General features: G+C 48.2%; 1 protein-coding gene across 2 annotated transcripts in view; it reads right to left on the reverse strand.

The window, feature by feature from the left end:
- The window catches only part of RBPMS (RNA binding protein, mRNA processing factor), a 142,692-nt gene that overhangs the window by 62,363 nt on the left and 67,652 nt on the right, over window positions 1–12,677 (reverse strand). For both annotated transcript variants that reach the window (XM_074950384.1, XM_074950385.1), the window contains exon 5: window positions 4,838–4,988. In XM_074950384.1, coding sequence (XP_074806485.1) covers window positions 4,838–4,988 — 151 coding nt within the window. The remainder of the gene's footprint in view (window positions 1–4,837; window positions 4,989–12,677) is intronic.

Genomic DNA, 12,677 nt, shown 5'->3' on the forward strand with positions numbered 1-12,677 from the left:
TCCTGAGCCCAGCCTCGTCGGGGTTATGAGGACACTGCCAGACAGGAGAGTGGAAGGGGAGTCCTTAAGGGCAGGGAGGCCTCTGGGTAAAGGAAGTGGGAGCGAGGGCTCAGATCCTTTCACTAGCCCATCTCACCGGGGTCATGCAGAAGCCAGGAAAGTTCCCCACTGTAACGGGACCATTCTCCCGCTTACACAGGTATCAAAGTTAGGCTGACTGGTTTATAAATCATTGGGTCTTCTTTGGCCTCCTTTTTAAAGACAGCTACAGTAAAAGCTGTTTTATCTGGCATGTTGGGGAAATGGGGGGTGCTGGTAAGTAAAAAATGCCAGTTAACTAAGAGGGAGGGAGTTTGGGTGCGGGAGGGGGTGCAGGGCACAGGCTCTGGGAGAGAATTTGGGTGCAGGAAGTAGTGCGGGGTTGGGGGTTGGAGTGCGGGAGGGGGGTACCGGATCCAGTGGGCGCTCAGCTTGGGCGGCTCCACGCAAGCGCAACCTGTCCCAGCTGCTCCTAGGCAGAGGTGCAGACAGGCAGCTCTGTGCGCTGCCTCCACCCGCAGGCGCCGCCCCCCGCAGCTCCCATTGGCAACTGCTCCCAACCAATGGGAGCTGCGGAGCTAGCGCTCAGGGCGGGGTGGGGGCAGCATGCGAAGCCGCTTGCCGCACCTCTACCTAGGAGCAGTCAGGACATGTGGCCACTTGCGGGGAGCCGCCCAAGGTGAGTGCCCCCCAGCTCCGGCACCCCCATGCCATGCCCCAACCCACTGCCCCGAGCCCCCTCCCGCACCCAAACTCCCTCCCAGAGCCTGCACCCCCACCCCAAACCCCTGCTGGCCCCGCGCCAACCAGACTATAAACCAGAATTTCAATGAAGATCAGAAATACCCATTTATAGAGCTTTCCGGTTTGTGAAGTGCCAGATAAAACAACTTTTACTGTACTGTGTTTGCCCTTCTCCAGTCCTCTTGGACCTTACCCGTCTTCCATGAGTTCTTGAACATAATCTCTAATGGTTCCGAGGTCGCTTCAGTCAGTAACTTGGAGTGAATTTCATCAGGCCCTGCAGACTTGAATACATCTAACTTATCTAAATATTCTTTAACCTGTTCTTTCTTTATTCTACCTTCTGTTCCTTTCCCCTTGTTGTTAATATGAAGTGTGTTAAGTATCTGGTCACAATTAACCTTCTTTTAGTGAAGACTGAAGAAAAATTGACATTAAACGCCTCGGCCTTTTTGGTGTTGTCTGTTATTAGCTCTCCTTCCCCACTAAGTAGAGGACCTAGGCTTTCCTTTGTCTTTCTCTTGCTCCTAAGCTATTGAAAGAACCTCTTCTCATTGCCTTTTTTGTCCTTTGCTAGCTATTACTCATTTTGCACTTTCGTCTTTCTGATTTTGCCCCTACATACTTAAGGATGCCATGTACTCATCCTTACAATTTGGCCATGTTTCCACTTTTTGTAGGATTCCTTTTCGATTTTCAGTCCATAAAAGAACTCCTGATGGAGCCATATTGGCCTTTTACCATTCTTTCTATCTTTCCTTTGCATCGGGAGTGTTTGCTGTTGTGCCTTTAATATTGTCTCTTTGAGAAACTGCGAGCTCTCCTGAATTTCTTTTTCCCTTGGATTTTTTTCCCATGGGACCTTACCTACCGGTTCTCTGAGTTTGTCAAAGTCTGCTTTTCTGAAATCCATTGTCCTCATTCTGCTGCTCTCACTCCTTCCTTTCCTTAGAATCATAAAATCTTTCATTTCCTGATCATTTTCACCCAAATTGCCTTCTACCTTCAGCTTTGATACCAATTCCTCCATTAGTCAGAATAAATTCTAAAAGGGTCCCCCTGGTTACGTCCTCCATTTTCTTCAACAAGAAGCTGTCCCTAAGATGTTCCAAGAACTTATTGGACATTTTGTGTTTTGCTGTATGCCTTTTCCAACAGACGTCTGGGAAGTTAAAAGTCCCCCATCACTACCACGTCTTGTGTTTTTGTTATTTCTGTTATTTGTTCTAGAAATGCCTTATCCACCTCCTCCTCCTGACTGGGTGGTCTGAAGTAGACCCCCTACCATGATGTGGTAGGTATTTGTTTTTAGTGACTTGTATTGGCTGAGTTAGGATTTAATTTCGCTATTAAGGATGAGATTTACAAATTAAAGAGAACTAATATTCACTGGCAACCTTGACTGAGAATATCCAAACAGGGTGTTTTTAGCTTTGCTGTTCTTTCACAGCTGTATTTGCAGAGGAGAAATGGTTTGTTGAGATGCAGACCTTAATACACTGTGAACTCTAGCCTATTTACAGAAATTCAGACAATCTATATTTATGACGGTAACGTGTACAATTGTAAAAAGACATCCATCATCTAGAAACGATGCTGTTTATACTATAGAGTTAGTCTCAGTGCAGCGCGGTGATTAAGAAATACGTTTATGGACATCTCTAGCTCCCTAATGGCACTATCCTTCCACTAACAAAATGGTGTGATAAGAATGTGCAGGGCCACCAAATAATGCCACTAAACCCAAGTTATCTTTCATTCAGACTGTAACTGTAGAATAAACTGGTGTGTGATCCAGGCCTCTATCACGCAGGAGCCTCGCTGCAGGGTGACTGCAGGGTAGTTCACATGCGTGTTTCAGGGTTGAGAATTTGAGCACGTTCTGGGAGCTGTTTTGAACTCCCAACCCTCCAAATTAAAAAAAAAACCCAGCTTGGCCCCGCGCTAACTGCAAGGCACCAGGGCAAATTGGGACAGGGCACCCAAACACAAGGAGCCCAGCTGAGCTCACGGGCATGCTCGTCTGCGTCAGCGTGACTCCCTGGTGTGCCCCGTCCAGGTGGCACAGAGGGCACATGCTGTCACCACATCAGAGCATGTGACACTCAATTTGCACAGGGCTACGTGACTGCACAAGATGCTGGGGAAAGCCACACTTACACGTGAAAAGCCAGCAGGAGTGAGGAAGGGACTGCCCCCAAGAAGGGGTAGGGATGGAGTTACAATCCCCTCGGAAACATCCCCCGTTGGCTACTCTTGGAGACATGGTACCGAACTGGATGGTCTGTTCCAGTGCCCTGCTACCAGAATCAGAGCAGACGTGGTTTTCAACACAGATTCATAGATTCCAAGGCCAGAAGGAACCCCTGTGATCATCTAGTCTGACCTCCTGTATAGCACAGGCCAGAGAACTGCCCAAAAATAATTCCCAGGTCATATCTTTTAGAAAAATATCCCATCTTGATTTTAAAATTGTCAGTGATGGAGAATCCACCATGAACCTTGGTAAATTGTTCCAATGGCTAATTACTCTCACTGTTAAAAAATTACCGTATTTCCAGTCTGAATTTGTTTGGCTCCAACTTCGAGCCATTGGATCATGCTATGCCTTTCTCTGAGCCTATTATTAAATACTTGTTCTCCATATAGGTACTTATAGACTATGATCAAATCACCCCTTAACTTTCACTTTGTAAACAGATTGAACTCCCTGAATCTATTGCTATAAGGCAGGTTTTCTAATCCTTTAATCATTTGCGTGGCCTTTCTTTCTTTTCTCCAATTTATCAATATCCTTCTTGAATTGTGGACACCAGAGCTGGACACAGTATGCCAGCAGCGGTCGCACTGGTGCCAAATACAGAGGTAAAATAACCTCTCTACTCTTACTTGAGATTCTGCTGTTTCTGCATCCAAGGACTTCAATAGCCTTTTTGACCACAGCGCCACACTGGGAGCTCATGGTTCAGCTGATTATCCACCATGTCCCCAAAATCTTTGCCAGCGTCACTGTCCCCAGGTTATAGAGTCCCCAATCCTGTGAATACGGCCTGCTCTCTTTGTTCTTACATGTATACATCAACATTTACATCATCCAGTGTTCACTGTCATGTGTAAACATTCAGTCTCTGCTTCCAGGTGTGACTGTGCATCAGGGGTGTAGCTATGGGTGGCCCTAGGTGGGCCACGGCCCACCCATTTGGCATCCAAGCCCACCCCCCAATCCCAGCTCTACTCCTGCTCCAGCCCCAGCCCTGGCCAGACGTGGAGGACACCACACGCTGGGTGCACACCCCCCTGGCCCTACCGGAGGGGGTTGGGACAGCAGCGGCGCACCTGACAAGCCCGCCGTGTATGCACGCACGCCGCAGCAGGAGGAGGGCAGCCAGCCCGCCCAGTGGTGGCAATCATTAAAAAACGTAGGCCTGCCACCTCTGGGAGCCGGGCCCGGCGTTGGTCAGTGTGATGGGGATGGGAGCCATGCATGCTGGAGAGCGGCATCTCCTCCCAGAGCTGGGTGCGCACGCAGGGCCCCGTGGGACTCCTGGCCAGAGCATCCATCGCTCCCCACAAGGCCGGCTGCATTGGAGGGGGTGGGCGGAGGCAGGCCCCCCAATGCCTCCTGTTCCCCCCGTGCCCCGCCCCCATCATTGCCCGCCCACCCAAATGTCCCATGCTAGCTACGCCACTGCTGTGCATGGAAGATCCAGAGAGTACCAGTATCAACTATATTGCCAGAAAACAAAAGCACCAACAACAAAAGGGGCCACTCTGTTGTACCTGCTGCCTAAACAGCCTGCCAGAGGCAGAAGGTCACCTCCAGATTCTGGTCTACAAACAAAGGACTTGGTCATAGACAAAACCACCTCATCTTCCAGCAAGCACGAGGGAGGCGCACTTCATTCACGTCTAACATTGCTTTGCAGAGACACCAAACTAACACAGTCGTTTCTCCTCTTTCGGGTTGTCTAAGTCACAGAGCACCACAGGATCCAGCTCCTTGGCCGTCTCTACCCGCTGTTCAATTAAGAAGACCATAAAACCAAACACTTACATTGCTCCCTGGTAATGAACTGAGGTACAGTGCTGGGGAGAGGAGTGCTCGGGTTCGGGGTTCCCACTAGCTTGCTCTTGGCCATCTTGGTGTTTGCCTTGGCGAATTCTAGTCGTAGCGTTTGTGGAATTTCGGGGTCAAAGCGAATTCCCTTTGTCAAAGCAAGAGAACAGAGCGTGTCAATTATCTGTACAGCCAACATGGAAAACTACTGAATGAAATCAGCACTATGGGCGAGTGCCCCGAACACCAGGTGGAGAGGCCGCTCTGGCTCAGGTCACCAGCACCTCAAGTGCATTGCTCGACAAGCCAAACAAAGCAAACTCAGATCACACTGGGATGGACACAGTTCTCCACACTTCTGACTCTGTGATCCCACAGTGAGATCCTTGCTGGCAGGCCCCAGCACTTGCATAGGGCTCCAGGGGCCACTAGGGTCTTGGTGCATGGATCTGATTGCAGGATAAGGGCCTCCACCACTTTGTTCACAGAAAAAACGTAGCAAAATTCCAGTTTTAAAACTGAATCCGATGACTTGCTGTTAAAGCAAATTCTTATTTTTATTGAATCGGCTGATAAAACATGCACCAATAAGGGCTTTGTTTTCCTTAATTTGTTCACAAATAACAGAACTTGCCTTCATCTGGCTCATAGACCACTACAGAATTGGAATTGCAATCGCTGTGATCATAACATAGTTCACAAGGCAGACAACATCTCACACACACCAGCCTTCGAAGGCTGGCACCCTCAGGCCATGGGATGGCCAAACTCAGAGAGCATTATGCAGTTACATGGCAGTGTTCATGACACATGGTTGTGAGTTGATCTCTGGACTCCAGTTATCATTAACTCCACTGCAAAGTGATAATGGAGTCTCCCAGAGGCTTGGGGAAGAAAGGGCTGGATGGCCACACATGAGCTAGAGGGCAGCAATCCTAAAATCAGGGGAAGGGAGAGCAGCTGAAAGGCTCAGAGTCTACACGGAGGGAGGGACTGTTTGTTTGGGATTTGTATTTTGAGAAGGCTGGGGCGGGGGATGAGGAACCTTACAGGAATATTTTTAAAGTTAAAAATTGGGAGAAATGTTCACGTTTAACTCAGGCTGGGCTCCCAAGCTCCAGAATTAAACCCAGTCAGGGTCCAAAAAGGCAAGGAAGAGGGGACAAATAAAGGAAAAGAGAAACACCTGCCCCACGGGACCGGCCAGTCTCAATAATGTCCTGGCTTTGAACTGTTACACTTCTTAGAGTCAGGGCAGATGGCTCGGGCAGCTGGAAATGACTTTCCCCTGAAGGCAGCGAAGAGCACAGCCCCAAACTGGAATGAGAAGCACACCGAACTAGCTAAGAACCAGGTCTGGACTTGGGGGCTCAGGGCACGTCTAGCTGAAATGTTCTTTAGAGACAGTGATGATGCACAGCTACAAAATGGCTCTGTTATATAGGACCCAACTGATGAGAAGCTTCTCTGAACCTCCAGCTAAACAGAACTGAACATCTCATTAGAACAGGCTTGCTTGTGAGATCTCCAGAACTTCCTGTTTTTATGCATGGGCCAGAAATACCCACCACAACAGCCTTTCCCCTGGAATTTTGGCACTTTCACTTCTAGGTCCACCCAGGAGATGAAGGAGGGGCTTGTGGTCAAGGCATGGGAGTGGGGCTCAGGAGATGTGTGCTCAGTTCACAGTTCCCAGCTCTGCCACAGAGGCGGTGTGATCCCGGGCAAGTCACTTCCTGTAACCTTTTCAGAAGGAACGTACAGAGTGGAGACTTGTGATGAGACTTGGAGTCACTCTTACAAGTCACTGAGGTGCTTTGGGACCTTTTGTGTATAGTGTCTCCAGACCTCAGTTCCCATCTGTAAAATGGGGAGAATGAGCCTCCCTTTCTCACCCATCTGACTTGTCTGTCTAGACGGTAAGTTCTTTGCTCAGGGACATGATATAGCCCCTTGCACAATGGGGCCATACCCTTGGTAGAGAGTGCTAAATATTAGAATGAATAACTGAGGTGTAGAAAGAATGAGGAGTACCTGTGGCACCTTAGAGACTAACAAATTTATTTGAGCATAAGCTTTCGTGGGCTAAAACGACTTCATCGGATGCATGCAGTGGAAAATACAGTCGGAAGATATATATATACACAGAGAACATGAAACAATGGGGGTTGCCATATACACTATAATGAGAGTGATCAATTAAGGTGAGCTAGTATCAGCAGGAGAAAAAAACCTTTTGTAGCGATAATCAGGATGAGGTGTAGAAGTATGTGGAACCAACCAAACACAACGGTAGCTTTGTTTAATTGCCGGCTTGCGTGTGGGGGAGGGATAAGGGGTTCTGGCCCTGCCCAGGCTGTCATGTCCATTGCTAGCAGTGACCAAAAGCCGTGACCTCCGACAGCTCTTTGATGTCCGGTGTCAGGAGAGCCGATCCTCTCTCCACTGCTCAACAGACGTGTCCACAGCCCAGGCCTCCCAGACAACTGGCATTAACTGGCTCTCATGTCATCACTGCAGAGAAACCGAGGACAGAGCAGGCATGGAGGTGGAACTGCCCTGAGAGGGAGATGGAGGCGGAGAAAAGCTTCCACTGCTGGCCTGCCCTGGATAAATAAAACCCTGTAGTCTCCAGAGCTACGATTCTGGCATCGTCGACAAGCCCTGCAATTCTTCAGCAAGAGGATGGCGTGCGTCTGGGGGACATTTCAGTTGATTGTGTGTTTATTCTTACTTTTACTGCTATTAGAGGGTAATGACCACTATGTCCAGCAGGAGAGAGGGCAGGCAAAAGCCGCTCCTTAGACACTGTGACACAGGCACTGGGACGCTCACGACTCTCACAACGCTTGATGTTTTTCTTACAGCCCCAGCCGCGGGGGTCAGGTTGTTAGTTGAGACTCGCACCTTTCATGAAGAAAAGGGACTTTCTGGGGCAAGCTGGAGAGTGTGACGCCCCCTCCCCCAATGCTCCCACATGAGAAAACAAACAAAGAGAACTTCACTTTTAGTACTTTGTAAAATCGCGTAGTTTTTAAGCCAGTTTTAGGATCGTTTGGCACCTTGCTCGTGAGTTTTGAACACTCGGGGTTGGCAATATTGCAGAGCAGGAGCTAGCTGATAAGGGCCAAATCTGGTTTCGAAACATGGCAGCAGATCCTCCACTGGTGTAAATGATCAGGACTCCATTGAAGAAGGATCTGCCTGGGGGTGTGTATGGTCTCCATTCCTATGCGGTCTCCAGTAGCAGACCTGTGCTTATGTGGGATAGAAACAGGCCCTTGTTTTGATGACCCGACTCCACCCGGCTGGGGTGGAGGCACGGCCTCACCAGAGTGCTGCGGCCTCTCCAATCTGTAACTCGCAGGATCAGCGGGGACGTCTCAAAGCCCCTTCTCTTCTCAGACTGTCTGACAGACTGAGGAAGAAGGGGCTTTTCCACACAAACCCACACTTATTTAATCACCTTCCAAAGGAATCTGCCGCCCCCGCAAGTCCATGCGGCTTTGGCAGAGTGAGAAACTTTCAATAAAACGCCAAGTCGCAGCCCCACAGCAAAGCAAGGCTCTCTCTTTAGAGGAGAAAAGAACAAATGGGTGGGTGCGGGGGTGGGGGAACAGTCAGCTGGGTGAGTGGCTAATTCTGCTACAGCTGGATGGAAAGATGCTCCTAGGGGTACAGAACTGTCACGACAACTAGCCAACTGGGCCAGTACTGCATGCCAGCCCCAGGAAGGGCACGGGGAGAGCAGAAGGAGCAATACTGATGCAGTGATGGTGCAGTGCAGATGACAGCTGCTTTGCTTTAGCAAAACTCACAGGAGTAACCTCTAGGATTTGGCAGTCCTAGGGCGATGCTGACATTGGGGGCCCTCACCCAGAGAAGGTATATGCACTGTGCGTCCCTGGTATCTTCCAAACCAACCCAATGCTTCCTACTATGGAACTCTTGAACATCTGTCTCTGAAGTAGAATGGCAGCCCCAGGCTCCTCTTGCACATAAACTGCCGGGGAGTCAGTACATCCACGACATTAGAAGTGGGGGGAGGGACACACCTGGTAAAACTGGGGGCACACTAAGTTGCCAGAAGCTCGAGGCCCTGCCCAAGTTTGCATAAATGAAACAATTAAAGAGCAGCTGCTGAGACAACTCCTGCAAAACTCCATCTTGCTGCTCCTGGCTGGGCTTCTCCGAACAAGACAGAGCACTGTATGCGGGACTTGTGTTTCTGTAGACCACTTCTTTGTTAAAGGGGAAGGTGGCTAGGGCTCACATTGCAGAATCTATTGCACATTGCCTCTAGGCTGCTGCTGGGTCACCTCCTGCTATTGTCAACCATCGTTTTCATCTAAACGCTACACAGCGGGATATAACGGGCCTCACCTTCAAAAAGTTAGATATGAAATTGTGCATGCAAATCACCGTGTTGTTTGTGTGAACAGTCAGCTATGCAGCTGGTTGGCGACATCCACACACGAATAAACGTGCCATAATGGTGAGCATCCACACAGATTACACGTAAAATCTTTGTGTGCACAATGGTGCATCTAAATTACGGCGGAAGTCAATCCAGATCTTACTAAAGCTGGGACTGACCGTCACACAGAGAAAGTGCCAAACTAAATTCCCCAGGACACTGAGCCGTTTAGCAAAAACACCACCAGATTTTTCATTCCAAATTAAAGTTCCAACATCCTTTAAAGCCTGCAAAGTTTAAATGACCTAATTTGTTTGGCAGCAGATTCTGAGACCATAGGCTTAGAGCAAGTCACATTCCTCTAACATCTTTAGCATCAGCACCATATTTGGCAGTCAGTATCCCGCTGCACTGAGCCCTTATCCTCAGGGATTAGCAGAGCCAAAAATATTTTAAATTTAAAAAGACGACAAGGAAAAATAGGGAAAGAAATTAGAGAATGGACTGTTTGCTGTTATCCCTGCCTGATGAGATTACTCAGGGGGCTCAATGATTTCACCCAGAATGGCATCGTAATGAGATTAACTCTGTACAGACAGCGGGGAGCTGGGCTTGTTGAAGTCAAGTTTTTTTCATGGGAAAAAGCAGGCTGTAAATGAGTAATTTGCTAACTGTGAGATCAGAAAATGGCTTCCTTCTGGGCAAGGCCACTGCTTCCTGAGTCCCGAGGGGACTAGGGACTGCAATCATCAGGTCCAGATTGCCAGAACGAGATCTGTGCGAAACTTTTGTCGCAAAGCACAAAACGAAGCAAAACTCCCCTGTTCTAAAGTTTCACTACAAGGTTTAAGGAAAGAGTCACGTAAGTGCACAAACCTGGACCCATTTTGGTTTGGTTCTGATGCAAATCCACATGAAACTCAGCTGCTTCATCTGGTTTGGGTTTGAGTTTTTGGGCCTTGTTGTCAAACCTGGAATTTAAAGGGTTAGACTCTGGGTGCAAACCCAAATGAATCAAAGCAGAGGCAAAAGCTAACTCTGCAAAGGGGAGCTGCTGGGTTTTCGATCAAGTTCAAATCACATGAAATCAAGGGGGGGGGGTTCCCAACAATTGGTGTCATACAGCCCAGGCCACTGGCGTGTGAGGGAAAGGCAGGCAACTGATTGCAGGGGACCAGAGACCACACTGAGCCTGGCTGTAAAAGGGCAGAGCTGTGCTGAGGCCAGTGGAATTGCACTTACTTGCCCCGGGGCTGAATCACAGCCCAGTTCTAGAGGGACTCTGTCCGCATGCCTTTGCTCCTGTCCCTGCCAGGGAGAATGGCCAGTACAGTTTAAAGAAAAGGAGGACTTGTGGCACCTTAGCGACTAATAAATTTATTTGAGCATAAGCTTTCGTAAGTTTTCGTGGGCTACAGCCCACTTCATCAGATGCATAAAATGGACCATACAAAAGAAGATACATATATACATACAGAGAAGGTGGAAGTTGCCATACAAACTGTAAGAGGCTAATTAAGATGAGCTGTTATCAGCAGGAGAAAAAAATTTTTGTAGTGATAATCAAGATGGCCCATTTAGACAGTTGACAAGAAGGTGTGAGGATATGTAACATGGGGAATGCCCAGCCACTCCCAGTCTCTATTCAAACCCAAGTTAATGGTGTCTAGTTTGCATATTAATTCAAGCTCAGCAGTTTCTCCTTGGAGTCTGTTTTTGAAGCTTTTCTGTTGCAAAATTGCCACCCTTAAATCTTTTACTGTAGCCCACGAAAGCTTATGCTCTAATAAATGTGTTAGTCTCTAAGGTGCCACAGGTCCTCCTGTTCTTTTTGCGGATACAGACTAACACGGCTGCTACTCTGAAACCTAAAGGAGGACTTGTGGCACCTTAGAGACTAACCAATTTATTTGAGCATAAGCTTTCGTGAGCTACAGCTCACTTCATGGCACACAGTGGTGTTGAGGTTGGGTTTTCCATTTGGGATGGCATTTCAATGGGTTTATGCAGGGGTTTTTCAGATCATTCAGAGAGCTATAATCTGTGGAGGTGCAAGGTGAGCTATAACCCATGGGACAGTGCACACTTTGCAAAAAGACAGCACTGGAACTCAGATAATTTACCTGAAATGTATGTGTAGTGTACCCAGCGTATCAATTTATGGCCCATCCCATTCTATTCAAGAACAAGGGGCCTCATGACTGACTGGAAAGTTATCAAATTAACATGGCCCACATTAAAGGGATTAAAAACTGTCTAACGGATAGGTCTCAAAATGTGATTGTAAACAGAGAATCGTTACCAAGCGGGTGTGTTTCCAGTGGGGTCCTGCAGGGATTGGTTCTTGGCCCTACGCTATTCAACATTTTTATCAGTGACCTGGAAGAAAACATAAAATCATCACTGATCAAGTTTGCAGATGACACAAAAATTGGGGGAGTGGTAAATAATGAAGAGGACAGGTCACTGGTTTGCTTGGTAAACTGGGCACATGCAAACGATATGTGATTTAATATGGCTAAACGTCAATGTATACATCTAGGAACAAAGAATGGAGGCTATCCTTACGTGATGGGGGACTCTATCCTGGGAATCAGTGACTCTGACAAAGATTTGGGAGTGGTAGCGGATAATCAGCTGAACACTAACTCCTGATGTGATGCTGTGGCCAAAAGGGCGAATGCGATCCTGGGATGCATCAACAGGGGTCTCTTGAGTCGGAGCAGAGGGGTTATTTTACCTCTGTATTTGACATTGATGCGACTGCTGCTGGATACTATGTGACCTCCTTGGGGTTAGCGAGCATGGCTAGACTCAGTACTGAGCATCTCGGAACCACTGGGCCCAAAGGTCCTCATGTTGGATGTAAGCCTGTTTTACTGCTCCCTCATCTTCCCCCCTGGTACTTTGCTCCATCCCTCTGTAAACACATATTTCCCTTTCTATTTTCACTGTACTGTTCTGGTGGGGGTGTGGGGGAGTATTTACTCCAGGGGGGTTGGAACTGGTGCCCCTGGTGGGGGAGAGGGGGAGTTTTCCTGCATCATTCCTGCACATCTTTTCTTGGCCAGAGCCACCCGCAGAGCGGACTCATCTTAGCCACAAGTGTGCTTTAGTTACACCTGTGTCCTGCTCTGGCACCCACAATTCAAGAAGGCTGTTGATAAACTGGAGAGGGGTCAGAGAGAAGCCACGAGAATGATTGGAGGATTAGAAAACAGCGAGAGATTCAGAAAACAGCGAGAGTAGAGTTCCATCTACTTAGCTTCACAAAGAGAAGGTTAAGGGGGAGACTTGGTTACAGTCTATAAGTATCTACATGGGGAAAATATTTACTAATGGGCTCTTCTTCAGTCTAGCAGAGAAAGGTCTAACATGATCCAAAGGCTGGAAGTAGAAGCTAGACAAATTCAGACTGGA

Source organism: Natator depressus, chromosome 4 (genome assembly GCF_965152275.1).
Source record: "Natator depressus isolate rNatDep1 chromosome 4, rNatDep2.hap1, whole genome shotgun sequence".
Lineage (NCBI taxonomy): Eukaryota > Metazoa > Chordata > Testudines > Cheloniidae > Natator > Natator depressus.